At 48.2% G+C, this 27,757-nt stretch overlaps 1 protein-coding gene across 1 annotated transcript in view; it reads left to right on the top strand.

Annotated features, from left to right (window-relative positions):
• Positions 1 to 24,481, top strand: part of SPINT2 (serine peptidase inhibitor, Kunitz type 2) — a 31,753-nt gene extending 7,272 nt beyond the window's left edge. The window contains exons 2-7 of the mRNA XM_049900927.1: positions 15,924 to 16,094; positions 18,892 to 18,951; positions 20,172 to 20,225; positions 20,792 to 20,953; positions 22,258 to 22,296; positions 23,823 to 24,481. Coding sequence (XP_049756884.1) covers positions 15,924 to 16,094; positions 18,892 to 18,951; positions 20,172 to 20,225; positions 20,792 to 20,953; positions 22,258 to 22,296; positions 23,823 to 23,989 — 653 coding nt within the window. The 3' untranslated portion in view covers positions 23,990 to 24,481. The remainder of the gene's footprint in view (positions 1 to 15,923; positions 16,095 to 18,891; positions 18,952 to 20,171; positions 20,226 to 20,791; positions 20,954 to 22,257; positions 22,297 to 23,822) is intronic.
• Positions 24,482 to 27,757: the final 3,276 nt, after the last annotated feature.

Here is a 27,757-nt window from a genome sequence, read left to right as displayed (position 1 = left end):
ATGGGGGAAAAAAAAGGATTGAAAAACACTGCTCTAGGGAGAAGCCCGATCGCTTTCTTATCAGTTTCTGAAAATAATCGGGGATTCAGAAAAGCTTAACCCTGAGTGTGAAGTAACAGCCAACAATTCCGGGGAAGACTTTGAAACTTCTCCTTGTTTCCCCCACGGTCTGTTCCCATGGGCTGTTGAGGTTCTGGGTGATGGGTTTAGGTAAGGGTAGGATTTATAGTCCCCTCTCAGTGATGAATATGAAGTGACAGTGGGTAAGAGCGGGGATTTGGGCCTTGTGCTGGTAGTTGATGAAATGTAAACTCTAGTATAGAACATTTTATACCTAAAACTCCCAAGATTTTGTGAGCCTTCTAACGTAAGTTGGATTTGTTATTGTGAAATGTTCTTTTCCTCATACATGCCTGAGCATTACTGTGAAGTTTCTAAATTCCTTGTCCTAATAACGACAACTTCCAGGCACCCTGACCTTGAGGAGATGGGTAGTTAGCAGCTTTCTCTACTGGAGACAGAAACACTGAGACAGAAACACGTGTGTAGAATCTCTCCTAACCCCAAAACCCACCGCTGTCGAGCTGATTCCAACTCATAGCAACCTACAGGACAGAGTGGAACTGCCCCGTAGGGTTTCCAAGGCTGTAGTCTTTAAGGAAGCAGACTGCCACATCTTTCTCCCACAGAGCAGCTGGTGGGTTCCAACCGCTGACCTCTTGGTTAGCTGCTGAGTACTTAGCCACTGTGCTACCAAGCTGCTTAGAACTTCTCCAGCTAACCCCAAAATAGGTGAATTTATAGATCACCTTGAAATAAGGCTAGTGATTAAATAGCCACTTTGGAATTTATAACAATAGAATTAAAACAGCCTTTAATACCTCCCTGGTAGGTGACGCAGTCATTATGCACTTGGCTGCTAACCAGAAGGTCAGTAGTTGGAATCCACCAGCCACCCTTTGGAAGCCCTGTGGAGCAGTCCTGCCTGTCCTGTAGGGTTGCTATGAGTCAGCATCAACTCTGCAGCAGCAGATTTGGTTTGCTTTGGCGTTCCATACCTCCCCACTCCCCGCAAGACTTTTTAAGATTCTCCCGTCCTTGGGCAAGAGATACCTGAAGCTCAGGTGGGTGACCAAAACATTGTTTTTCTTTTCCCCAGTCCCTCCTTCAGGCTTACAGCCTCTGAACTCTGTCTTCCTGCTGGACTTTGAACTGTGTGATGGTTAGGCATTGTCTCACCCTGGGTGAGGATAAGCAATCACTTCAGGCGCTGAACGGCAGGAAGGCAAAGAGGAGGAAGTGGCCGTGGAGTTGGTTTGATCAACTGCTGACTTGAGGGTGTTGCCAGGTCTCCTCTATCCTGTTCATCCCCACAGTCCCTCCCTTTGCCCGTGTCTTCATCAAACTACATCTGCTGTTGATCCATGTTCTGTGCCAGAGGTTCTAAGCACTTACAATGGATTAAAACTCTTCACAGCACCCTCCTATCCAAGTAAAACCTCCCACTTGAGCTGCTTTTAAGAGATGAATCTGTGCAAGCCCCCCTATGTTTCTCAGTTGGGCCTGTGGAGAGAAAGCAAATTAAGACTCCACACTTTCTTACCAGCAACTGAATTCAAGTTAAAGTGAGTGAATTTTGTTGCCCAGACAAGCGCCTGTCAATGTAACCTCAGGGTGAACAGTGCATCTCAGCAGGAGACATCAAGTCTGGAGGTCAAAAAAGGGGACTTTTTCTAACAGACTTGCCAAAAAACACCTTTGTACTTATCAGATCCAGAACTCGAGGGCAGTGGTGGGTCAGGGGTGGAAGTCTTACCTTCCATGCAGGAGACCTGCATTTGTCGTTGGAGGCTTGGTGTCGCTGGGATGCTGAACAGGTTCAGAGGAGCTTCCAGACTAAGACAAACTAGGAATAAAGGCCTGGCGATCTACTTCTGAAAATCAGCCAGTGAAAACCCTCTGGATCACAATGGTCTGATCTTCTTGCGCGTGGGATCGCCGTGAGTCAGGGCCCGACTCACCGGCAGCTAACAACAACAGATCCAGAACAGGTATGAAGCACACACAAGAAAAGCCTACGCTAAACCCGATTCGAGTTACATTAATAATATCCTCAAGATCGGTTCCTTGCTAACATACCCACCTTTCACCCTAACCTAAAGGAATATGGTGGCTCCATAGTCAGAGCTTTGCCCATTGTTACCCCATTAGGGTTGGTGTCCCGGAGCAGTCTAGCCAATGGAACCTACTCCAAGTCAGAAAGAGAGAGAAAGTTTATTCAGGAGATGTGTACTTCACAGGGACCGGGCAGCAATACGGGCTGTCTCTATGGAGTCCAAAAGGAACAATTTTACATTAGAGATTATGTAGAATTTTATGAAGGTTACAAGCGTCTTTGTAGTCCATGAATGACCTGGCCAGAGGAGTTATTCATGACAAGATAGATAGTGGCAAAAGACTCTTCATCAGAGTAGAGACACAGGCCTGGACTTATCAGGCCAAAGAGAGACATATCAGTCAGGGCTCTGATTTCCCTGTGGGGGTTGTAAGTCACAGTGGTCTGAACAAAACAAAGTTATTTGCATCAGATCAAACAAAGAACAAAGTCATTAATACTAGGTCAAAACAAAATCATTGACGGGTACAGAAAGGAGAAGGCAGGCTCTGGACATAGGAAAACTTATAGGTTCATCATGGTGTTAGTTATGTCAAGCTCTCCCTGGCTTATTTTGAAAAAGGAGAAACCATGCTGGGGAGTATTAGGGTCACACCCATCACTTGAGCCTCCCAAGAGTTTGCACGTTAGACTTTCCAAGCCTCTAAAATCTGTTTGTTTTAATTATTGTTGTTGGGCCCCCCGTCAAGTGCATTCTGAGTCATAGTGACCCCACGTGTTACAGAGTAGAACTGCCCCACAGGGTTTTCTTGGCTGTAATCCTTACGGGAGCGGATCACCAGGTCCTTCTCCAGCAGAGAAACCCGGGTGGCTTTGAACCACCACCTTTTCCGTTAGCAGCCGAGTGCTTAACCGTTGCGCCACCAGGTCAGTTAGTCAGGCCTAAATCAGAGACTGTGGGGTGATCCATTCTTGCTGCACGAATTGTTGTTCCCGTGTTATGAACAAGGGGATGAGCACGAGGAGGTTGGAAAGCTGGTCTGAGGTAATGCAGCTAGTAAGAGGTGCTGGACTCCTGCTCAGGGCTCCTCGACCAGAGCGACTGCTCAGCTTGTACGTTCTCCTCCCTGCCGCCCTGCCTGCTTTGGCCAGATGACCAAAGTCTTTGGTCAATTTTTTTTTTTTTTTTTTTCCTTTCCAAGTGAGTCTTGTGGCTCCAACTTAATTGTAAACCCCTGGAATTTACGAGGGCCACTCCTTCATTGCAGTGCCTTCTGTATAGGGTGATCTGGTTGGTTCCAGGTTTTGCCTCATGGCCCGGGGTAACGATGGCAAATGCCCCTTTCACTCTCAGAAGTATCTTTGTCTGAACGATGAATTACGTGACCACCCTACTTATGTGTGATAAGTAGTCATCAAACACTCGTTGCTTCGTATTGCTGAAGACAGTAGGTAATTTAGGACATTCTGGTTTGTTTTCCGTGTAGTTCTAAAAATTTTTATTGTGTTTTTCCAACTGAAAAGTTTAAGAAAAAGGATCTTAATCCTCTACCCAGATTTAAAAAAAAAGTAATACATTAACTTGATCGAGAATACCCAAAGTGTACTAAAAGATACAGATAAAAAGGAACAAAAAAAAAATCGTAATCCTCTACCCAGATTAAAAAAAAAAAGTACATTAACTTGATTGAGAATACTCAAAGTGACTAAAAGGTGCAGATGAAAGGGGCAGACTGTGTCTAAAAGCCTCCCCCATCCACTCCCTTTCCTCAAAGGTAGCCGCTCATACATGCACCCGAATTAAAAGTTTTACAAAGGAATCCTAGTGCATAGCCCGATCTTTTGCTCCCTCCGCCCAGTCTTAGATGTTTTTCCTTGTCAGCATATGCACATTTCCCTGTTTCTAACAGCAGTTGAGTATTCCCTCCTTGGGTTGCCTCAGTCAGCTGTTGAACCAGCACAAGCAGGCTGTCTTGGCAGTGAGCTTTCAGCTGTTGTGTCTCCGTGGACACCAGGCCCCTTGTGGATACGGCAATAGTTGTCCGTCGTCTTTGAGACCCTTAGATTCAATGACTTGAGAGCTTGCTTTGCTTTTTGATGTTGAGGAGTAGCCTCTAGCCTGTCCTTCTGTGTAAAATACGTCTGAGGATTATGGTGATAAATCGTTTCCCTTTGGCCATTACCCTTAGAATTCTAAGCAGCTTTAATGGAAAGAGTCCTGTTGTTTTTCAGTGATTGGAAGGGTGTGCTCCAGCATTTTAGGCAAAGGATGAACTTGAGGAATGCAGGGTCAGTGTTGTCCTAAGGAATGTGAACCTTAGGAAAATACATGATTGGTTCTGAGTTCTGAACCAGTTTAAGACTGGATGAGTTCTAGGGGGAGGGTGGAACATCTGAACAGGGTGTTTTCATAATCATTCTCTACAGAAGGGTCTGCAGACTACAGCTCATGGCACCCTGCACATTTGTATGGCCTGAGAGCTAAGAGAAGTATGGTTTTTACGTGTTGTTAGAAAAAAGCAAAAGACTATTCCACGATGTGTGAAAACTATGTGAAATTAAATTTTAGTGTCCACAAATAAAGTTTTACGGAACACAGCCATGCTCAGTCATTTGTATATTGCCGATGGCAGCCTTCAAGCTGCAATGAAGCAGCAGAGACGGTATGACCCACAAAGCCTAAAATAAAGGCTGGCCTCACTTTTCCACATGCACGGGATATTAACTGAGTCATGGGGTAAAGTACAGACTTGTGCTGCCAGTACCTCGGCCCACACTTCATGAATCACGGGTGCACATCACCCTCACTGACCATCCGGGCCCTTCTTTCAAAGTCTAAGGGTGGTTGGTCACTGTGTTAATATAAGTTAGTTCACGTGCCGACAGCAAAGCGTGTGGTTGTGTTGCTTCCTTGTCTCCCAGTGGTAAACTCATGTGACATATTACAAATTGGATAATTGAAAGAGGGACTTGGCCAACAAAGACGAAAGTACAGTAAAGAAGGAAAAAGCGTTAACGCTGAAAGTGAAATTCCAGTTGAGCGTAAATGGAATTACAGAAGAAAGAACTGACCACAGGAGTATTGTTGACATGATCACCGTTGGAGAGACTCTGGATGTGCAGCCACAGGGACTTGGTGAAGGCACACTTATCGAGCTAAGTGAGGAAGTCCTGGAGCTATTTCATGATGTTGAAAGCACGAGGGATATCACGTTGGATGATCCAAACCTAGAAAAAGGAGTATGACAGTTCTGTGAGGCGTAGAAAAGATGCTTGCTCCATATCATAAGTTACCGGATGAGAAGACCGCAAACACTGTCCAAACGACTCAATAAATTTTTTACAAAGCAATAAAACACTGTAATTCTCAGTTTCTAATGTTTCAACTTATGCTGTACTTTTTTTTTTTTTTTAACTGTGTTTAAAATTTCCTTATGCATTTATAAAACCCATTGCCGTCGAGTCAATTCCAACTCACAGCGATCTTGTAGGACAGATTAGAACTGCCCCACAGGGTTTCTGAGGAGTGGCTGGCTCATGGATCTGAACGGCCAACCTTTTGGTTAGCAGCCAAGCTCTACACCATCCATTTATAGCCAACAGTAAGAGAATTTCTAATGTTTTGACAAAAACATTTAAAGGTCACGTAACAATCATCATTCCCATTGATTATAAGATTGCTTTTCATGGTTCCATGTTATCCTCCAAAGCAAGGACGTTGTGTTTACTATTTGGCCCATTATGGAAAAAGCTTGCTGACCCTGCTCTAGAGAAAACAGGAGGGAGGAGGAGGACCATTTAACGAATGGCTTCAGGCTTTCATATTATGCATGGAGTGAGTCAGTGTTCTTCAGTTTGTAGTACCCGGGAGTGAAGAGTGTGTTTATGAAGGACTGGACCCCTAAGGGGAGCCCTGATGGCGCAGTGGTTAGGAGCTCAGGCTGCTCACCAAAAGGTTGGCAGTTGGAACCCACCAGGCACTCCTTGGAAACGCTATGGGGCATTTATTTCTACTCTGTCCTAGAGCGTCGCCATGAGTCAGAATCCACTCGGCAGCACACAGCAACGGCAGACTCCCAGGGAAGTTAGTTTGGCCTGTTTTAGAAGTAAACGCATAAAAACATGAACACAGACACGCCGAGTTTGAAGTGGTTCCTTCTGGGGAAAGAGGGCAGATGGGATTGAGGCAAGAGCTTACAAATAGTTTCACCTTTATTGATAATGCTTTAGTCCTTTAAAATGTTAGACTCTGAGGAAGCTGAGACGTGGATACACCACTGTTGCTGTATCTTCCGTACTTTTCAGCGTGTTTGAAATATCCCATTAAAGTCAACTTAACTTTGAAAGTAGGCATAGCTGCAGTTGTGCATTTTCAAAGAATGATTAGATCCTGTCTCCTCAAGCCTGTAAAATTCAGCTAGGTTGGTAGTGCCTGGCTGTCTAAAGTTGCTGTAACGTCCCGGTCAGAGGCTGATGCCACACAAGCGGCGTTGTCTGAGCTGCTGGCTGCTTGTCTCCCTTAAAGCTCCGGTGACTTCAGGGTCAGAGGAACCTGATTTCCCTGACACCGCTCACAAAGGTCAGTCTGTCTGCCTGGCAGTTTTGTAGCCACTAATAGTGACACCGTGGTTAAATGTTCGGCTGCTGACCAAAAGATCCGCAGTTCGAATCTAGCAGCTGCTCCTTGGAAGCCCTCTGGGGGCAGTTCTACTCTGTCTTATGGGGTTGTTATGAGTCAGAATCGACTCTCATTGGTGATGGGTTGTTTCTTTTTTTTTTTTTTTTTTGAATGTTCAGAACGCCTGCCAGGAATTTGTAACTTTAGTTCCTATTTCTGATAATGTGTGATTTTAACCACTCTGATGCTTTTCCAAGAGAACTGCTTCCTAAGGCCAGGCATTCCATTTTTCCTTACATATTCAGCAGACAGTGCACCCAAATTTAGCTCCCCTCAGCTTTTTCCTTACCCTGCATTTTGAAAACATATATGATGTATTCTGCACTAGCATGTGTGAGCACACCAGTAGGCTTGAGCGGGTTTTTCCTGATTGCCTCCCAAGGCTGTTCCAAGACCAGTATGTCATCTGTCTTCTCGTAACAATAAAGGATTTAGCCATTAAGGAGTAACTTCCTGAAAATTTGTTCAACCAAACCCCCTTCCGCCTTGGCCACTTATTTGGTACGGTGCTGTCCGTGACCTTGACGTTGAGTGTGACTAAAAACAGAGGCCCAGCACAGAGCCTGACCCTGCTGAACACTCAAATAGTATTAAAAGGCCCTAAGGAATGTTTTAGGCTTTTAATCAATTTAAGTTCTGTTTCTCCCGTTGCCTGTTAAAACCAGGGCTTCTTTTTTCTTTCCGTCCGTCTGAAGTGTCATTGCGCTCACATCCGGGCTCTGCAGTTTAATTAGCTTTAACCACACCAAGCCTCAGTGTTCTCATTTGTAAAGCGGGGATGTTCCTACGTGACTCACAGTTTTGTTGTGGCTTTAGAGATAGTGAACGTAATGTGCCTGGCATCCTACTTGGTGAAGGCCATAAGTGGGGTGGTGAGATGAAAGTAGTGCTCTCTTTTGGTTCATTTTTATTTTAATCTGGATCTGCCAAAAACACTACTTTTATTTTTTTTTAAGGGAGATGACAAGTCGTGGAAGCTGTCTTTTTGCAAAAGCTTTCTGGAGAATAGTGAAAGGCGGAAGTAAAGAATACATGGCCTTTGTTTACCAAGGGAACCCTGCCTCCTGGAAGACAAAAGGGCCAACAAAACTTTGTTTACATTACAGGTGCTTAAAGGCAATTTAGGTGCCCTGGTGGTGCAGTGCAAACCCTGGCGGCATAGTGGCTAAGTTACTACAGCTGCTAACCAAAAGGTTAGCAGTTTGAATCCACCAGGTGCTCCTTGGAAACTCTACGGGGCAGTTCTACTCTGTCCTGTCGGGTTGCTATGAGTCAGAATCAACTCAACGGTAACGGGGTTTTTATGGGTGGTGCAGTGGTTAAGCGTTCGGCTGCTAACCAAAAGGTCAGCAGTTCAGATCCACCAGTTGCTCCTTGGAAACCCTATCGGGCAGTTCTACTGTGTACTGTAGGGTTGCTATGAGTTGGAATCAACTCGACAGCAATGGAGTTTTTTGTTTTTTAAAGACAATTTACTGTTAGTCATCCAGGGCCCACAGTAACAGAAATACCACAAGTAGATGGCTTCAACAAATGGAAGTTTATTCTCTCACAGCCTAGTAAGCAAAAAGTCTGAATTCAGGGTGTCAACTCTACAGGAAGGCTTTCTTTCTCTGTGGGCTCTGGAGGAAGGTCCTTGTCATCAACCTTCCCCTGGTCTAGGAGCTTCTCAGCGCAGGAAACTTAGGTCCAAAGCACGCAGTCTGCTGCAGGCCAGGCACTGCTTTCTTGGTGGCATGAGGTCCCATGTCTCTCTGCTTGCTTCTCCCTTTTGTCTCGAAAGAATTGGCTTAAAACACAATCTAATCTTGTAGATTGAGTCCTGTCTCATTAACATAACTGCCTCCAATCCCACCTCATTAGCACATAGGAAAATCACATCAGATTACAAAATGGCGGACAGTCACACAGTACTGGGAGTCATGGCCTAGCCAAGTTGTTACATATTTTGGGGGGACACGATTCAACCGATGACAGTTACTAAATTCTGGTTGCCATGGAGTCAATTCTGACTCACGGCAGCCCCCCGTGTGTTAGAGTTGGGTTTTTGGTGGATGAGTTTTTAGAAGTAGATCGCCAGGACTTTCTAGGCACCTCTGGGTGGACTCACACCTCCAACCTTTGATCAACAGCAGAGTGTGTTCACCACTTGCGCCAAAGTGGCCACTGAAAACCCTATGGAGCACAGTTCTACTCTAACACACTTGAGGTCGCCATGTTGGAATCGGCTCAACACTGGTTGTAATTACTAAAAGCATGTGAAAAAATGAGACTTATTTTTCATTCAGCGAAGAGCCTCTCTTTTTTAACCATGTTCAAAAGAACATGGTTAAATTTAGTCTTATTTGAACCTAAGCTTCGGCCAATGAGTCTGCTACTTAGAACTCTTTCTGTTTTACTCTAATTAAATCTGAGTCAAAAAAAGAAATTGTTAGATTATTTTGTTTTTGTTTTTATTATAGAAAATTTCAAATACACAGGTAGCCCCCAACTAAGGATGTATTGGAGTTACAATGAACTGCACTTCAGACCGTACTTTCTGTGTACATCTTATCGCTAGGAATATGTACCTACATAGTGTTACGGTGCATAACGCTGGTGTCATCATATCTCTAAGCTTATACGTAATGTTTCCAAGCCCCAAAGACATAAAGATTGGATTTATAAAAAGACTGATAATAAAAGCAATAATAATGAAAACTAACACACAAAAAAAGATGAAGTATTCAAGTAATGTCAGAACTGACTTACAACAGATTTGTCGTAAGGGAACCCCGTCATAAATCAGGGACTACCTGTACACGCAAGGTAGTGAAGACAGCTTAATGAGCCCCACGTACCGCCACCCGGGGAAACAACGATCAACATTCTTTCTTTCTAGACATCTGTGATTTTGGGTCAGGTTTTCTCTTAATAAAGAGACATTTCTCAATTACACTGGGGCGAGGGTCAACGAAGTTCTCCCATCCCCTTGCACCCCACCCAAGGAAACTGAAAATGAGACTGCTTTCTGGATTTTACACTACAAAATCAGCGTGTGATCATTCAAAGCAGGTGTAACTTGTGATGGAGGCCTGTGGCTTTAATGGAGGCACCGACACATCTGAAGAAAGAACATGGCAGCCAAGACAAGGCACTGGTCAGCAGGAGTAGCGCAGAAAAGGGAGCGTTGCAGGGGCAGACCTTGGCCATGTTCTTTTTTTTTTTTTTTTTTGCTTTAGGTGGAAGTTTACAGCTCAAGTTAGTGTCTCATTCAAAAATATATACACGTATTGTTTTGCGACATTGGTTGCAGTCCCTACAATTTGTTAGCACTCTCTGCCTTTCCACCCCAGGTTCCCTGTGTCCATTTGTCCAGTTCCTGTCCCTTCCTGCCGTCTCAAATTGCTTTTGGGCAGTTATTGCCCGCTTGGTCTCATATATTTGATTGAACTAAGAAGCACGTTCCTCATGTGTGTAATTGTTTTTTTCTAGGCCTGTCTAATCCTTGTCTGAAAAGTGGCCTTCAGGAGTGGTTCTAGTTCTGGATTAGCAGACCGTCTGGGGGCCGTAGTGTCAGGGGTTCCTCCAATCTCTGTCAGATTCAAATTCTGTGAATTTGAATTTTGTTCTACATATTTCTCCCGCTCTGTCTGGAACTCTCTGTTGTGATCCTTGTCAAAGCAGTCGGTGGTAGCAGCCAGGCACCATCTAGTTCTTCCGGGTTCAGGGTGGTGGAGGCTATGGTTCATATATGGTCCTTTAGTCCTTTGAGCTAATATTTTCCTTGTGTCTTTGGTTTTCTTCGTTCTCTTTTGCCCTGGATGGGATGGAGCCAATAGACGTATCTTAAATTGTTGCTCGCAAGCTTTTAAAACCCTAAATGCAACTCGCCAAAGTAGGATGTAGGACATTTTCTTTATGAACTATGATATGCAAGTTTACCTAGATGTCGCCTGAGACTATGGTCCCCAACCCTCAGCCCCAGCAACTTGGTCCCTCAAGGTATTTGGATATGTGTAGGAGACTTTTGTGACTTTGCCTTGGTCAAGTTCTGCTGACTTCCTCTATATTTTGTGTTGTCTTTCCCTTCACCAAAGTTGACTTTTGTCTACTATCTAGTTAATAATTTCCTCTCCCTACCCTCGTAACTATCAAAGGATGTTGCCTTTTCTGTGTGAAAACCTTGAGTTTTAATAATAGTGGTCTCATGCAATGTTTGTCCTTTTGTGATTGACTTATTTCACTCAGGATAATGCCCTCCAGCTTCAACCATGTTGTGAGATGTTTTGCGGATTCATCTTTGTTCTTTATCATTGCATAGTATTCCATCGTGTGTATGTACCATAGTTTGTTTATCCATTCATCTGTTTCCATCTTTTTGCTATTGTGAATAGTGCTGCAGTGAACATGGGCGTGCATGTGTCTATTTGTGTGATGGCTCTTATTTCTCTAGCATATATTCCTAGGAGTAGGCTTGCTAGATCGTGTGGTATTTATATTTCTAGCTTTTTAAGGAGGCACCATATTGTTTTCCATAGTGGTTGTACCATTTTGGAGCCCTGGTGGTGCACTGGTTAGATCATTCATCTGCTAACTAAAAGCTTGGCACTTCAAATCCATCAGCTGCTCCTTGGAAACCCTATGGGGCAGTTCTACTCTGCCCTATAGGGCTGCTATGAGTCGGAATCGACTCAACGGCGACAGGTTTGGTTTTTTTGGGGTGTGCCATTTTACATTCCCACCAGCAGTGGATAAGAGTTCCAGTCTCCCCGCCACAACCTCACCAACACTTACTATTTTCTATTTTTGATTAGTGCCAGCATCGTCAGGGTAAGATGGTCTCTTTCATTGTAGTTTTGATCTACATTTTTCTGATGGCTAGTGAATGTGAGCATTTTCTCATGTGTCTGTTAGCCACCTTGAGTGTCTTCTTTGGTGAAGTCTCTGTTCATATCCCTTGCCCATTTAAAAAAAAAAAATTTATTGTGCTTTAAGTGGAAGTTCACAAATCAAGTTGGACTCTTATACAAAAATTTATGAACATCTTGCTATATACTCCTGATTGCTCTCCCCCTAATGAGACAGCACATTCCTTCCCTCCACTTTCTCTTTTCGTGTCCGTGGGGCCAGCTTCTGACCCTCTCTGCCCTCTCATCTCCCCTTCAGACAGGAGTTGCCAGCATAGTCTCATGTGTCTACTTGTTTCAGGAAGCTCATTCTTCACTAGTATCCTTGTCTATCCCACAGTCCCGTCCAATCCCTGTCTGAAGAGTTGGCTTTGGGAGTGGTTCCTGTCCTGGGCTAACAGAAGGTCTGGGAACCACGACCCCCAGGGTTCTTCTAGTCTCAGTCAGACCATTGAGTCTGGTCTTTTTACAAGAACTTGCCTTTGCCCATTTTTTAATTGGATTATATGTCTTTTTGTTGTTGAGGTGTTAAAATATTTTTTAGATTTTAGAGATTAGGCCCTTGTCAAATATGCCGTAGCCAAAAATGTTTTCCCGGCCTCAGTCCGTAGGTTCTCTTGTTGCTCATTTGGCGAAGTCTTGATGAGCGTAAGTGTTTAATTTTTAGGAGCTCCCAGTTACCTAGTTTCTCTTCTGGTTCTTGTGCATTGTTAGTTATGGTTGGTTTTGTGTTTGTCCCATGTGTTAGGGCCCCTAGCATGGTCCCTATTTTTTTGGCCATGTTCTTAAAGTGCCACCCAAGCTGTCTCCTGTGAGCAGCTGGTCTACCTGTTAGATCCAGATGGAGAGAACGGCCAGTTATCACAGCCAGCTTCCCTTATTCTGGCTCCAGATGACCTGCTGCCTTTATGCTCGCTTCCAGGGTGGTGTGCTGGGGAACGTAGACATTCAGCCTGCTTGACGGTTCATTTTCTCGTTGTAAATTAATCACCTGGCGCTCTGGTTTGACGTGTCGTTGTATGTACTTTCTCAGCGTGGATCAGCTCCTCTGTATAACCAGACTGGGAGTCTGGTCAGATTGTGCATCCGAGTACCTGGAGATGGGGCAGATCCTGGACAGTGTTGACTTCAGTGGGGTAACTGCCATCCCTCCCCAGATAACGCCTTTCTCTCTTCCTCTTTACACACCCTCAGACTTCTGTACCTGGCATAGAGTGTGTCGCTGGCACCCATGCTTACAAAGAGCCATAGCCACCTGATTCCCACTTGGACTAGGGGGTCACCGGTACATTCTCTGGTGCTTCCTGCATGGTGGGGACCCTTCAGGGGCCCCCTCAGGTGTTTGTCAAATTCCTGTACCTGAAACTGCTCAGGAAACAGGCTGCATAGGCAGACGGGGCCCCCGCCGGGCTCTCACCTTGGCGTAGGGCATTTGATAGGCTGCTGATGCCTTGGGCCAGTTGGGTGCACCCCCTTCCCCACCTTGATGTTGTTTGGATCCTAACCAGGTCCTTTGTGGGTCCTTCTTCATTTGTGTCTCGTGGATAGCAGTGCTGCCTCTGGCGTTTGGCAGTGTGTGGGCCGGGCAGACTCAACACCAGTCTGTTCTGCTGCGTCCATTTACCCTGGGCCTTGTTGATCAGCTGTGTTTTGTGACCTTTGGCACAAAAGTACCTGCTCCAGGTGCACATCCAGCTGCTTCTGGTTGATGTGTGATCAACACAGGGTGCCCCTACTTTTTTTTTAAACAGTTTTGTTAAGGTGTCACGTACGTACCGTAAAAAATCACTCCTTTTAAGTATACAGTAGTTTTCAGTAAATTGACAGGGCTGTGTAACCATCGCCACGACCCAGTCACCCAGTCGTAGAACATCTCTGTCATCCCCAGACGAGCCCTGTTCCCACCCCATCACCACTAACCCAGCCCGCTCCACTGATCTGCTGTTTCTGGACACGCGTTCTGTTCGTGTGAAATACCCAGGTGAGGGGCTTCTTCACTGGCAGTTTAACTGAAGGTTGCGTCCAAATGATACAGAATTTCCTGCTTCACTGCAGGCTTTTTCTGCTGTGCTAGTTACCTGTGATTTATGGGTGTGGTGGGGGGCTCTTTGGGGGACGTGTTTGTCTTGCATAAGAGCAAGCTTTTGGCCCATAACCCACCCCATAGGGTTTCCAAACAGGAGCTGGTGGGTTTGAACTGCCGGCCTTAGCTCTTACCCACTGCACCACCAGGGCTCCTTTTGGCCCGTAGATCAGTGTTTTGTGGGGCATCTGGTTTCATGGCCAACACTTTGGGGGACACAGGAGAGGCAGGAGTCCTGTCCTCTGTTTTGGAAGGTTATCTCCTAGTTGGTGAAATAAACCTAATAAACCTGAAAGCAACTGGAGAGGAGTAAATGGCAGCCCATAACCAAGTGGCCAGGCCTGGGCTGGTTTTGCTGGAGCTCCGCGTATCCGTGCTCAACGCAGTGCCCGTCCCATGGAGCCTGGATGCCTTCATGCAGGGGGGCAGTGACGCAAAGTGGACGCACATCCTGGGAAGGATGACCCAGGGGCACAGGGGCCAGCATCTGACCACTTGGTCAAGTTACTCCCTTCTCATCTTGCTTTCAAGCCTTCTGATTCCTCCAAGGAAAAGGACTTCTCTAGGACTTGGCTTCTCTCTGTCTTTAGTCAAGAAAGCTGACCTCTAGGTTTTGCAGCCTTTTGTGGGCAAATACATCTGGCTGGAATTGTATAATACTGTTTTCCTTGTATTAGGGTGGGGCCAGATTGGGGGCACCTGAAACCCGGGTCCAACTTGAGGTGCTTATATGGGAGCAATTACAAGAGCTAGAGAAGGAGAGACCTGAGTTCCCTTTGGAGCTGGGGGAAGGAGAGTTCAGAAGCTTCTTTCTGAGGCTTTGGTGGTAACTTGAGTGTGAAGTGGTCTGCCTGGGCTGAGGGCTGAGGGGAACAGCGGGGGTGGATGGGTAGACAGGGAAGGTGAAGAAGGGTTTATGTGAGGGTCACGGAGAGCAGACCGTTGGCAGTGCCTTTTCTCCTTGGCTGTGCCTCTCCAGCTCTGACCTTTTTTTTTTTTCGTACTTCCCTTCCTTTTTTTTTTTTTTAATTGTACTTTAGATGAAGGTTTACAGAAAAGATCAGTTTCTCATTAAACGGTTAGTATATGTATGGTTTTATGACCTTGGGTTCCCTGTTACCAGCTTTCCTGTCCCCTCCTGCCTTCTAGTCCTTGCCCCTGGGCTGGTGTGCCCCTTTGGTCTCATTTCATTTTATGGGCCTGCCAAGTCTTTGGCTGAAGGGCGAACCTCAGGAGTGACCTCATTACTGAGCTGAAACGGTGTCTGGAGGCCATACTCTCAGGGTTTCTCAAGTCTCTGTCAGGCCAGCAAGTCTGGTCTTTCTTTTTGAGATAGAATTTTGTTCTACATTTTTCTCCAGCTCTGTCTGGGACCCTCTATTGTGATCCCTGTCAGCACCTCTGACCTGTGAGTGCTACACTTCCCTTGGCGCCTGGTTTGATGGGGCACGCATCAGGAAAGGTCCCCGTGTCTGGTGTTTTGCCTTTGAAAGCCGTGTTTCTAGAGTGGGTGTGTATTTCTTTAATCCTGGGGACAGGGACAACATCAGCACACAACTGAAGCACTGTCCAGTTGGGTGGATTGGTGTCGTTGTTGTTATGTGGTATGTTTTTTGTTTTGTTTTTATCCTATATGAGAAGGGAGCCCGGGTGGCGCTGTGGTTAAGATCTTGGGTGCTAACCAAAAGGTCCGCAGTTCAAATACACCAGCTGCTCCTTGGAAACCCTATGGGGCAGTTCTGCTCTGTCCTATAGGGTCACTATGAGTCAGACTTGACTTGACGGCAACGGGTTTGGTTTTTGGTGTATAAGAATCACTAAGCAGTCCTAGTGGAAACACTGGCTTTAGAAGCAAGTCTCTGGCTCTTCTCTTGGGGTGCTGGGGAATTGTGGGCACCTCCTAGCTGTTCAGAAACCCTGGTGGTGTAGTGGTTAAGTGCTATGGCTGCTAACCAAAACGTTGGTGGTTCAAATCCACCAGCCGTTCCTTGGAAGCTCTATGGGGCAGTTCTGCTCAGTCCTGTAGGGTCTCTATGAGTTGGAATTGACATAACGGCAACAGGTTTGTTTTTTGGGGGTTTTCCTAACTGTTCTTTGTGTGTTCTCTGTTACCAGGATAGCCCTGCCGAGCCAACTGGTTTCTGCTTTGTGTTTCAGACTTTTGCCACGTTTCCCAAGTGGTGGGAAGATGCCGGGCCTCCCTCCCAAGATGGTGGTACAACATCACGGACGAGTCCTGCCAGCAGTTTGTGTACGGAGGCTGCGATGGAAATGATAATAACTACCTGACTAAGGAGGACTGTCTGGAGAAATGTGCCGGCGTCACAGGTAAGCCCCTGCGGGAGCGTGTGACTCCTGAGAGACAGTTGATGCTTTGGAATGTGGGCACCTTCTGCTCTTCCCTGGTTTTTCATCACCAAGTCTGGGGAGATGGTTTAAAAAGCAGAAGACAGAGGCAGGGTATGAAGGTCAGCCACAGGACGGAGCCAGGGCATGCAGGCAGGATGCATGGGGCCAAGGGTGGAGGGCATGAACGCGTCCTTTGCCTGACTTCCTCTCTTCCACCCGAGGGAAATGTTCTTCCCTTCCCAAGCAGAGTCCTCCAGGTCCTCAAACCTAGGTGCCCACACCACCCCCACTTGCTGGCTGTTTGGGTTATTTTTACCTTTGGGACAAATGCCTTGAATAGCTCACTCAGCCAAGTTACAGGTCAGGCTCAAACTAGAACATACCTCCCGGAATCTGCCCTTGTCTTGGCCCTCATCCATTGGGGTTCTGTGGACCCCAGAATCTGCCCTTGTTCCAGCTCTCACCCATCAGTGTCCTGTGGACCCCAGAATCTGCCCTAGTCCCAACTCTCACCCATCAGGTTCTGTGGACCCCAGAATCTGCCCTTGTCCCAGCCCTCACCCATTGGGGTTCTGTGGACCCAGGTGACGGCCTGAAGAGCCTCACAGTTTAGTAAAAAACTGAAGCAGCCTGGGATGACTGAAGACGTCTAGAAACAGCAGTGTTGGCTGCACAGTGTGGCGGGTGTCATTAATTGCACACTCAAAGATGGTTAAAACATTAGGGTTTTTGTTACATGTATTTTACCGCAATAAAAAAAAAAAAACAAAAAACAACCCTAAAGCCACACAGCAGAGCACACTGGTTCAGCTCCAGGAGAACTGAGACATAGTAGGTTCTTTGAGAGCTGGTGGCAGTGAGGCTTCTACCCTCTGGGTCCTGTTGCAGGTGTTCTAGAACCCCAAGGATGTGGCCACTCAGGCTCTGTCTTAAAGATTTTCAATGGCACTCTCCCTAACATGGATAAAGTAACTTCTTGTCCCTTTTATTGGTGCCCTGGCATCAACATTATGGATCTATGTTATTATCATTATTATCCCAGGATATGCTGGGGCCCTCGGTGCTTATCACCCGTGCCAGGCGTGAGCCCACACACAGAGACCCAGATCTTGGGCCTAACATCCCTGTGATTTAGAGCTCTCTTGCTCCTCACTCACTGGCTATAATCTCTCTTAGCTATAATTTCTGTTGGCTTTGAGCTACAGTTTCAGAAATCAGATTACTAACCAAAACCATTGCTGGTGAGTTGATTCCAACTCATAGCAACCCTATAGGACAGAGTAGAAAGCACCCCTTCGGGTTTCCAGGGAGCGGCTGGTGGATTTGAACTGCTGACTTTTTGGTTAGCAGCCGAGTTCGTAGCCACTGCACCACCAGGGCTCCAAGATTACTAAAGTTGTGTGTAAAGACGAAAAACAACAGTGGCCTTGGCTGTGACCTCAAGGCCTTAAAATCCAGTGCACGCGCACACAGGCCTGGCGCCCAGCAGACGCCCCACAAGCGTTTGGGGAGCCACAGCGGCTGGGTATTGTTTTTGGATTATATAGGCCAGCCCCTCACCTTTTAGGGCGGTAACGGGCAACCTTACCCAGGGTGACTGAGGAAAATATTTACCGCATTTTTCTGTCAGCTATGATTCGGCGGGGGGGAATATTTTTTGACTGTTGCAAATGTTTCTGTACCCATTCTCGTTACCCCTTGTCTTCTAAGGAGGAGAGGTGAAGTTTAGGAACACAAGCAGTAGACAAGTAGACACTGAGACAGGATGTCACCACGAAGGGGACACAGTTGTTGGGTTTTGTGAGGGGAAAGCAGGCTGGCCTTCTCCCTAGAGGTGACTCAGATACCGGTCCAGACTCAAGGTCCTGGAACACTCATCCGTTGCCCCCGAAGTGTGGCTCCACCACACGTCCCTTGAGGCGTTCTGGCGTGAGTCTGAGGAGAGCCAGAGCTGCCAGAGGGACTAGTCACGCAGGCCTCTGCCAGCACGTTCCCTTCCCTGCAAGCCGGCTCTGTGGGAGCCAAATGATAATGCTCGCACCAGTTTACAAATTTACAACAAGAAACAGAACTGCCCCAGGGACCAGACTCTCCAGGCCTCATGCCTGCGCCTGTTGCCCATGTAGGTGAGCCTCTGAGCGCAATTTTTAGAAGATGTTGAGGAGGAGAGAGGTGGGAGTGTGGAATGGCGTCAGGTTAGGCCAGCCTGTGCCTCACCCAGGACACGGGCAGTGTGCTAGGGAGCAGGCTCCCTCCGTCCCACACCCTGCCGGCTCTCACCGAACACTCTTAACTTTTCCATTCTTCAGCTGGGCAAAGGAGGCCTGGTGGTGCAGTGGTTAAGGGCTCAGAAAAGGTCAGCAGTTCAAATCCACTAGCCACTCCTTGAAAGCCCTATGGGCCAGTTGTACTCTGTCCTGTAAGGTCGCTGTGAGCTGGGTAGATCCAGTTCAGCAGGTTGTTTGGCCCTGGTGGCCATCCTGTCTCTTTAAAGCCACTCGCCAAGTCTGCTTTGATTCCCCACAAGCTGATCTCAGTTTCACCGGCGGGGCAGTCCTTGTCCCTCGTTTCTGAGTTCAGGCGGGCCATTGTGGTCCAGCACGCACAGCGAAGGTCCCATGCAAAGGAGAACTGAGAGTGGCCGTGAGAAGCACAGGAGACAGGCTTCCACTCTCAGGAAGCACCTGCTCAGAGACGCAGCTAGTTCGGTTGGGTTGGTTTCACGGGGCAGCCTCGGAGGTATGTTTTCTCACCGTGTTTGCTTGTCCCCTTATAGAGAATGCCATTGACGTGCCGGCCACCAGCAGGAGTGAAGCTGAGCCCTCTGTCTTGAGTGGTAGGTTCTTTAGAAGTCCAGGACAGAAGTGAGGGCCGCCCAGATGGGTGATGGGGAAAGGACGTTTGTCACGGGGAGTTGTAAGAGGGCTTCACCTCCTGGTCCTCTTGACTCTGAATTGCAAACGGGGGCCCAGCCTGGGCCACCAGCTTCTGGCTCCAGTGTCCTTACGTTGGCCAGCAGACAGGAGGGCCGTGGGAGTCTGCAGTGCTTCCTCACGTGGTCAGGGGATCCTGGTGGTTGCTGCCCCCTGTGGCCCAGGCCCCTCCCTTGCTCTCTCCAGGTGCTCTGGGCCTCGGGTCCCCTGGCCTCTGCCTGCTGTGCTGTCTCCCCTGCCCTGCCCCCCCAGCCTGCTCTTCCTTCTTTGCTGTCTGTCTGTCGTCTCTGCTTCTCCTTCTCTGTCCTCTCCCACGTGGTGCTTGATCTGGAGCTTTGTGTTAGCTTGCTTTGTAGTGCTGGCAGCTGCTGCCCCGTCCCTCCTTTATGGTTAAAGGACTCGGCACCAGGAGCCTGGGTGAGTGGTCCAGACACACCGGCAAGGAGCAAAGTGCACTATGGGTAGCCAGCTCCGCTCTCCCAAAGGCTGGTCCCCTGGGAGCGAGCTGCCCAGCCCCTCCCTACCCAAGGATGGCACTCCCCTAGGCTGCCAGTGACCTGGGTCTGACCCTTTGGCCAGGTCCCTGGTGCTTACACTAGGCGAGTGAGTGTTTACATTCCCTGACTGGCTGGAAGACTGTCAGGGGGTCCAGCTTTGCAGGGCCAGGAATCCTGTGACTGTCCTGGCCATGACATCGCCTGGCTTCACTGTTTATGCCCTAGCTGGCCTCTCCACAGTCACCTACAGCCCTGGGGCACCTGCATAATAACTCAGGTTTCCATCCTGTTTTGGAAGAAAGCATCCCCAGGAGAGTGAGGGGCTCCTTCTGTGTCAGAGAGCTTGTAACAAGACTTGTCCTCGTCACCCCAGAAATGTGACTGGAGTTAGTCCCGAGAGTAGCCACTGAGGTGGCTGGAGGGCCTTTCCCACCAGCGTCTGTGTGCTTTCGAGTCTATTACAACTGGGAGGTGACAGCAAAGCTGCCACAGGAGGGGACTCCTCACCCTTGTTCAGCGATTCCAAAGGTCCGTGCTCCCCCACTGGGCCCTTCTGGACTCAGCCCCAGCTCAGCGGTGCATCCGTGTCCGTCCCAGACTCTCTGACACCAACATTTGTGTTTCAGTTCCCAGAAGGCAGGATTCTGATGACCTCTCCAGCGATGTTTTCAACTATGAAGGTACAACTTTTAAAAAATATTTCTATGCGGGGCAAAACGTGTTTTTTTACTTGGTTGGGAACAGAGACACCTTTGAGGATTATCCATGAAGGACATGTCAAAGCGGACTTCCTGACCTTTCTCTTGTTGAGGGCCCCAGGGTGGAGGAGGCAGGAGGGTCCACAGCATGCAGGTGAGGAAACCTTGCTTTCAGGAGGCAAGATGGGGCGCAGGTCCTAGAATGTACCCTGCAGCTCTGCCTCTCACCAGCTGTGTGGCTGTGGGCGAATCACTGTGTCTCGCCTCAGACTCCCCAGGTGTGAAATGAGGTGCTAGGGCAGGTCTCTCAGAGACGAGTCCGTGCGGCTAAAGCGTGGGGCCCAGTGCGTGGCACAGAGCAGTCTCTGCAGCGTGGTCTTGGCTTCAGTGAAGATGGCTGGGGATGTGGAGGAGAGTGTCAGATGGGCCAGGCTAGCCACGTCGGTACTGTCTCTCTAGTGACAGATAACTACTCAGGAGCATTCTCCCTCAGCTTCTCTTCTCCCCGGCCCTGCTAACTTGAACCCCTTGGGCTGTCTTGCTCCCAGAGTACTGCACTGCCAAGGCGGTCACCGGGCCTTGCCGCGCAGCCTTCCCCCGCTGGTACTTTGACGCCGAGAAGAATTCCTGCAATAACTTCATCTACGGAGGGTGCCGGGGCAACAAGAACAGCTATCGCTCCAAGGAGGAATGCATGCACCGCTGCTTCGGTGAGTCAGCCAGGCTTCTGAACCCAGGAAACGTGGGAGGACCATGAGCCCTCCCCTGAGGACGCCGGTCCTTTCCCCAGCCCTCGTCCACTGCTGGTGGGAATGCAAAACGGTGCAGCCACTGTGGAAGACAGTTTGGTGGTTCCTCACAAAGTCAAACGTAGAACCACCGTATGGCCCAGCAATTCCGCTCCTAGGTGTGTACCCAAGAGACCTGAAAGCAGCAACACAAATAGACACAGGTACACCATTGTAGCACTTGTCACAATAGCCAAAAGGTGGAAACAGCCTAAATGCCCATTTACGGTTGAATGGAAAAACGAAATGTGGTACATACGCACAATGGGATACTACTTGGCCATGGGGAGAAATGAGTCCTGACCCATGCTGCAACATGGGTGAACCTTGAAAACTTTATGCTCAGTGAAATAAGTCAATCAAAGGACAAATGTTGTATGAGCTCACTTATATGAAATAACAAAAACAGGCAAATGTGTAGAGACCAGTTTATTAGTGGTTACCAGGGCGAGAGGGGGGCCATTGTTTAGGAAGCAGTTTTTGTTAATGGTGACGGGAAATTTGGCAGCCACTGTGGGTGATGGTTACTCGACATAATTAGTGTGATTGATACCACTAAATTGTACACCAGAAAAATGTTGAATTGGCAAATTGCGTTATATATATATAGATGCACGTATGTACGTAAAACCAAAAAAAAAAAACCCCATTTCTGTTGAGCTGACTCTAACTCAAGGTCAGGGCAGTAGTTTCAGGGGCTCATCCGGCCTCCATGGCTCCAGAAATTCTGCAGCCTGTGCGAATTTGAAATGCTGTTCTGCATTTTCCTCCTTTTTTGATCAGGGTTCTTCTACAGAACCTTTGATCAAAATGTTTAGTAATGTAGTTAGGCACCATGTAGCTCTTCTGGTCTCGTGGCAAAAGGAGGCAATTAGCCACACATGCCATTTCCTCCTCCCATTTCTGATTCTCCTTCCTCTGTTGCATCTGTTATATATATATATATATATATTTTAAAACAGTTTTTAAACAATCTGATTTGGGTCCACTTGCCCCCACCCCGGCTTCCTAGAGGGGAAGGGGCAGGCTTTGGCCCTGGCTGTTGGCTGTATGTACCCTAAGCCCATACCAGAGTAGTAAGGCCTTCAGACTCTCATAAGACCTGGAAGAAGTGCTCAGACAGAGCTCCCCAGGAAGGCCCCGAGGCTGTGGGGGTGTCTCAGTTAGAGGCACCCCTAGGTGGAGCAGGAGGACTGGGACCTGACTCAGTGTGTTTTCTCTTCCAGGCAAGCAGTCGTATCCTGTCCTGCCCCGCAGCTCTAAAGGTAAGTGGTTCTTTCCCCCGTGCCTGCTGCCTGCTTTCCTGACTAAGCTCAGCTTTGCTCAGCTGTGTGTTTGCAGGCTCATGCTATCTTGGACACATTTTCCTTCACTATAAACATCTTTTTAGTAGAAGGTCGTGTTTCTGCATGACAGTGGCCAGGCAGCTTGGAACATGTGGTGTATGTCCGGCCCACCATCAAATGGACACAGATGTTATCGCGCGGGCTCTGAGAGTCAGTAATTCACGAGGCAGTCTCCGCCTAGGCAGCTGGGGCGACTGAGGGGTGCACCCTTCCTGTGAGCCTGTGGGGCTCTGCAGCTGTGGGTATAAAGAGTTGGCCCTGGGTGACAGGAAGGAAGGAAGGAAGTCAGAGCTCTTGAGCTATGTCCAGGGCAGCGTGCGCTTTGGGCCAGTGGTGTTTTCCCCGAGCAGTCTGGTGTGACAAGAAAGCTGGGTGTCCTGTCGCCTTTGTTTCAGGGCTGCTAGTGTTTGCACAAAGAACCTGCCACACTGGTTTGGCCTCTTTTAGTCTGTTTTCCTGGCCTGTATGTCTGATCTGTTAAAGAAGGGGTGCAAAGCTGGAGCCTGCTTGGCCAGGCTTGGGCTAGAAAGCAGCCCGGGTCTCGAGGGCAGTGGGGTGGGGTTGGAGAGGGAATGGCCGGTCTAAATTGCCGCAGCCAAGTGGAGGACAGGGAGCCAGGCAGCTGCCACAGCCAGTCACATTCCTTAGATGGAGCCCTGCCTGAAGAAAAAGCACCTGAACTCACCAACGGGGCAACCACTGTTATATTTACCTGGGCAGTTAAAGCCGCGAGGGTCACCTCCCGCCGCAGCTCCCAGTATGCCGTGGCCTCCACTCTTACCTCATTCCATAGGCAGCTACCTCAGCCGCCCCAGCCACCTGCAGGGTCACCTGTTTCTCTGTTGCTGGTGTGTGTGTGCGCGTGGGTGCACCCACACACACAGAAAACCTTGGCATTTTATGTTTACATACGCACTGAAGACGTGTTTTTTCCACGCACCTGTGAATGGACCCCTGGTGGCACAGTAGTTAAGAGCTCGGCTGTTAACCAAAAGGTCAACAGTTCAGATACCCCAGCTGCTCCCTAGAAACCCTATGGGGCAGTTCTGCTCTGTCCTATAGGGTCACTATGAGTCAGAACCAACTTGACGGCAACGGGTTTGGATTTTTTGTTGTTGTTTTTACGGGTGTACAGGCTGCCCCTGAGAGGCAGCAGGGAAATACGGAGTTGAGGTATTTTTTTGTTCAAAAAGAAACAAGTACCAACCGCGTGTGCACATAGCATAGGATCTCCTCTTTACCAAGAAGCCCCTCCTCGGATTTGTAGGGAAAGACTGGCATCTCCCAGCAGTTCTCCAAACCCTTCTGGGTTAGGGCAGGGGGGCGTCTGGCCTGAGGGCTGCTGGTGCTGACCCTGCGCCCACTGGGACCTCTGGGTCCTCGTGAGCTGCTGTGGCGCCCCGCTCGCCGTCTCGCCGGTTCTGAGGCCTCTCTCTCTCCTGCAGTTGTGGTCCTGGCGGGGCTGTGCATGATGGTCCTGACCCTCTGCCTGGGAGCCTCTGTGCTCTGCCTTGTCAGGGCGGCCCGGAGGAACCAGGAGCGCACCCTCAGCACCATCTGGACCTCCGAGGACGACAAGGAGCACCTGGTGAAGAACACGTATACCCTGTGAACAGCCATCGCCTCAGGAACCTCTGTTGATGGGGAGTGCAGGGCAGGGGAGGGGAGACGGGACAACTGCAGGATGTGCGTGTGCGTTTCTGAAATACAAGTCTGATTTGTGCTCCTGATATCAGTGGGCTTTTGGGGCTTTTCCTTACTCCAGAAGGTAAGAAGTCTCCTTCCGCCCTCACGGGGCCAGTGTGCTTTGGAACTCCCCTGAGGGAAGGGCTGTCTCTCTTCACGTTGCAGATAGTCTGCAGGAGACCAGAACCGTCTGCTCCTTGGCTTACCGCTTTGCTCCACGTAGAATTCTCTTGGCTCGTATCGAATCCTTCTGCCTCTTTCCCGTCACAAAAAACGATGTTTTCTTAGTTCCCTTTGTTTGGTTGATTTTGAATTTTTTAATTAAATAAGTAGAAACAAAAGTTTTTTTTTTTTATTAGGTTTCTGAAAGAAACACAATAAAATGTACAAGTTTAATAAAAAGGGCTTTCCCTGTTAAAAGAAATTTCAGCCATGTGCTTTCTTTCTTCATGCGACTACTAATTTAAACTCTCCAAAAATGATCACAGTACAGTACATAAGACGTCCTGTTCCAGAAACCAACCCCTTAGTAGACACCCCGTTCTAGAAACTGACCCCTTAACATGTCTTTTAGATCTTTAGTGCAATCTGTGGTAGAACGTATTTTACGTTGCAGCTGCGTGCCTCTGAGTTTCACAAAATACTGCTTAGCCTTGCCACCTGTGCCAAACTCTGATATTTTCCTCTTCTATTTGACTTCCTAAAAATTCTGCCCACAATCCACTGAATTGAATTTTATGACTTGCTCTGTACTGGAACCCTCAAGTTGAAGCCGTGTTACGGAGAACACAGGAAGGTTGGAATAAAGATGCCATCTCGTCCAGGGAACACCGAGACCATCCATGAAATTGGATTGGTTTTGACCAAAATCACTTGGGCATTGTAAAAACGGCTTAGGGGCAGTGTCTGACCTCCTCCAACCCCACAAGATGAGTAGCACAAGGCTGACTCCCATGAGGCAAAGGCCAGACAAGCCTCCTCTCTCCGCCGTCTTTACTAATTCTGACACCGACTGTCCCTCCTGCAGCACTCTCTACTGGGCTCCGTAATTCATTGCAATGACCACACAGAACTCACGGGCCATACTTACAGTTATGGGGTTTGTTAGGGAAGTAACAGGTTACATTCAGGCTCAGAAAACTCAGGACAGAGTTCTTTTGTCAGGACAGCCTCTTCCCAACCGTGCTCGCAGGCACGCCTCTTCCTGGCCCTAGGCCTCTGCCGAAAGGTACTCAACCTTCTCTCTCAGTGGGCCAGGAAACCTACCATGCCATCTGCTGCCGGGTCTCTGCTGCTGCCGTTTTTCACCATCTTCAGGGTTACAGCTTGCTCTCTCTCTTGCTCTCCCTCTCATTCTCTGTCTCATGCTTCCAGGAGTTCCTCAGCGCAGGGATCCTGGGTCCAAAGAATCCACTCTCTGCTCCTGGCTGTTTCTCCTTGGTAATGGTAGGATCCTCCTTTCTGCTCTGGAATTGGCCCTCTTTTAAAGCAGAATTGACCAATCCCCTTGGCAGACTGGAGTTACCCTAGCACACAGTCACCTTGGTGGGAGTTACAAGACTGTGGCTGGAAGGGCCGTACACACAAGTAATGAGTCCACTGCAGGTATCCGTGCTTTTCATCTTGCAGTTCGGCGGTCTCCCCACCATGAGGGGAGGAGTAAGGGGGCGCCTGGTCAGGCCATATGGTGCCTTCACTGGACTTTCCTGTCACATCTCCCCCGTACCCCTGGGTTGAAGCAGGGACAGAGCACCGCCCAGCTGGATTTGGCTTCTAGGCTCAGGCCCAATTCTACTGTCTACCTGTGGGTGTGGTTCTCTGGACCTTCAAAGCCCCTTTCCTCCTCTCCTGCTTCCAAACAAAGTAGGCCTGATGACAGAGTAGCTGAGCAACCCATGGGATTAGGCAAGTGGCCTGGGGCCTCCACCTGCCTGGGTGACTCAGAAAGCTGGGCCTTCACTCAGGCTGCTGCACTAGCCTGTGGGTTACAGCTGCAGACATTGTTTGGGAGTCTCCTTAGAACAAAAGGACTTGGATTTCCTTCCCTTGGCCCTTCCTAGAAATCACTTCAGGCCAAAAAAGGCCATATTCTGTACAATGAAAAAAGACTTGAATCCCTTAGGCTTAAAAATTAATTCAGAAGCATAAGTGGCAAATACCTCATCTCCTTTGCTGTCTCCCTCACCCCCAGTAGATGTTGCTGATGGATTCTGGCGTTCTCTCGGCTGATCCTCCCAGGCCTTAGCCCACCACTCCAGATATTCATCAGTCAGTTTAGAGTTGATGAAGCCTACTTACCGTCTGTCTCAGTCATCTATGCTGCTGTCACAGAAATACCTCAAGTGGATGGCTTTAACAGAAGAAGTCTGAATTCAGGGTGCCAGCTCCAGGGAAAGGCTTTCTCTCTCTGTCAGCTCTGGAAAAAGGTCTTTGTCCTCAGTCTTCCCCTGGTCTAGGAGCGTCTCAGCGCAGGGACCCCGAGTCCAGAGGACGCACACTGCTTGAGGGTAGCTCTGATTTCTTGGTGGTAGGTGGTCCCTCTGTCTTCTTTTATATCTCAAGAGATTGACTCAAGATACAACCTAATTCTATAGATTGAGCCCTGCCTCATTAACATAACTGACTCTTATCCCACCTCATTAACATCATAGAGGTAGGATTGACAACACATAGGAAAATCGTATCTGATGATAAGATGGTGGACAATCACAATACTGGGAATCATGGCCTAGCCAAGTTGATACGCATCTTTGGGGGATACAATTCAATCCATAACACCATCCCAGACAAATTGGGGCTCCCAGAGTTCTGGGGGAGACTGTGGTCCAGGGAAAGAGGCCAAAGGTATTAGGAAGAGACTGCCCATCGCTCTCCAGGTGTGTAACAGCAGATCACTTGAACTTCTAGTCCACTCACTTGTAATATGTGTTGTTGTGACGGTTGTCAGGTCACCCATAGCACGTGAAGTGCTCACCAAGGGAGCCTCCTTTAGGAGGCTGGTGGCCTGCTTTTGCCTACCCACCTGTTTTCTGGTTTCTCCTTCGTGGTAGGTGGCTCTCCTCTACACCCAGCCACCCCCACCCTATGAGCAACCATAGCCATCACTCACTCATGTTCTCCCTTCACGTTCAGGAACCCCAAACCCACCTGTGACTCTGCCTAGCAGAGGGCCTCCCTCCACCCACTCAGACAGGAGTTGTCTGTCCATCCTAGCTTAGTCATGTGAAGGAAAAAAGTTGGGTGTTTTGAATTTTTAAATAAAACTGTTGGGAATCACTTTAAAATAACCCTATTGCCATAGGAATATCATTGAGTGAATTAACACCATCAAGACCAGTTGAGCTTTATAGGTTTGTTTTATAATTTATTTTGTTGTTGAGAATATACACAGCAGAACACATCAGCTCCACAGTTTCGGAATGTACAGTTCAGTGACATTGATGACATTCTCTGAGTTGTGCAACTGTACTCACCTGCCTTTTCTGAGTTGTTCCTCATTAACATAAACTCACCCCCCCCCCAAGGCTCCTATCTAATCTTTCCAGTCACTGTTGTCAGTTTGATCCCATAGAGATTTATCTTAAAAGAGCACAATGCATAAGGCACACAGTCTTTACTAGTTAAACTATTGTTTGGTTTTAAGAAGACTTCAGGGGATATTTTTGATTGGAAGATTATCTCGGGGCAACAGTTT

Source organism: Elephas maximus, chromosome 11 (assembly GCF_024166365.1).
Source record: "Elephas maximus indicus isolate mEleMax1 chromosome 11, mEleMax1 primary haplotype, whole genome shotgun sequence".
Lineage (NCBI taxonomy): Eukaryota > Metazoa > Chordata > Mammalia > Proboscidea > Elephantidae > Elephas > Elephas maximus.
This window is presented reverse-complemented; position numbering and strand designations above follow the sequence as displayed.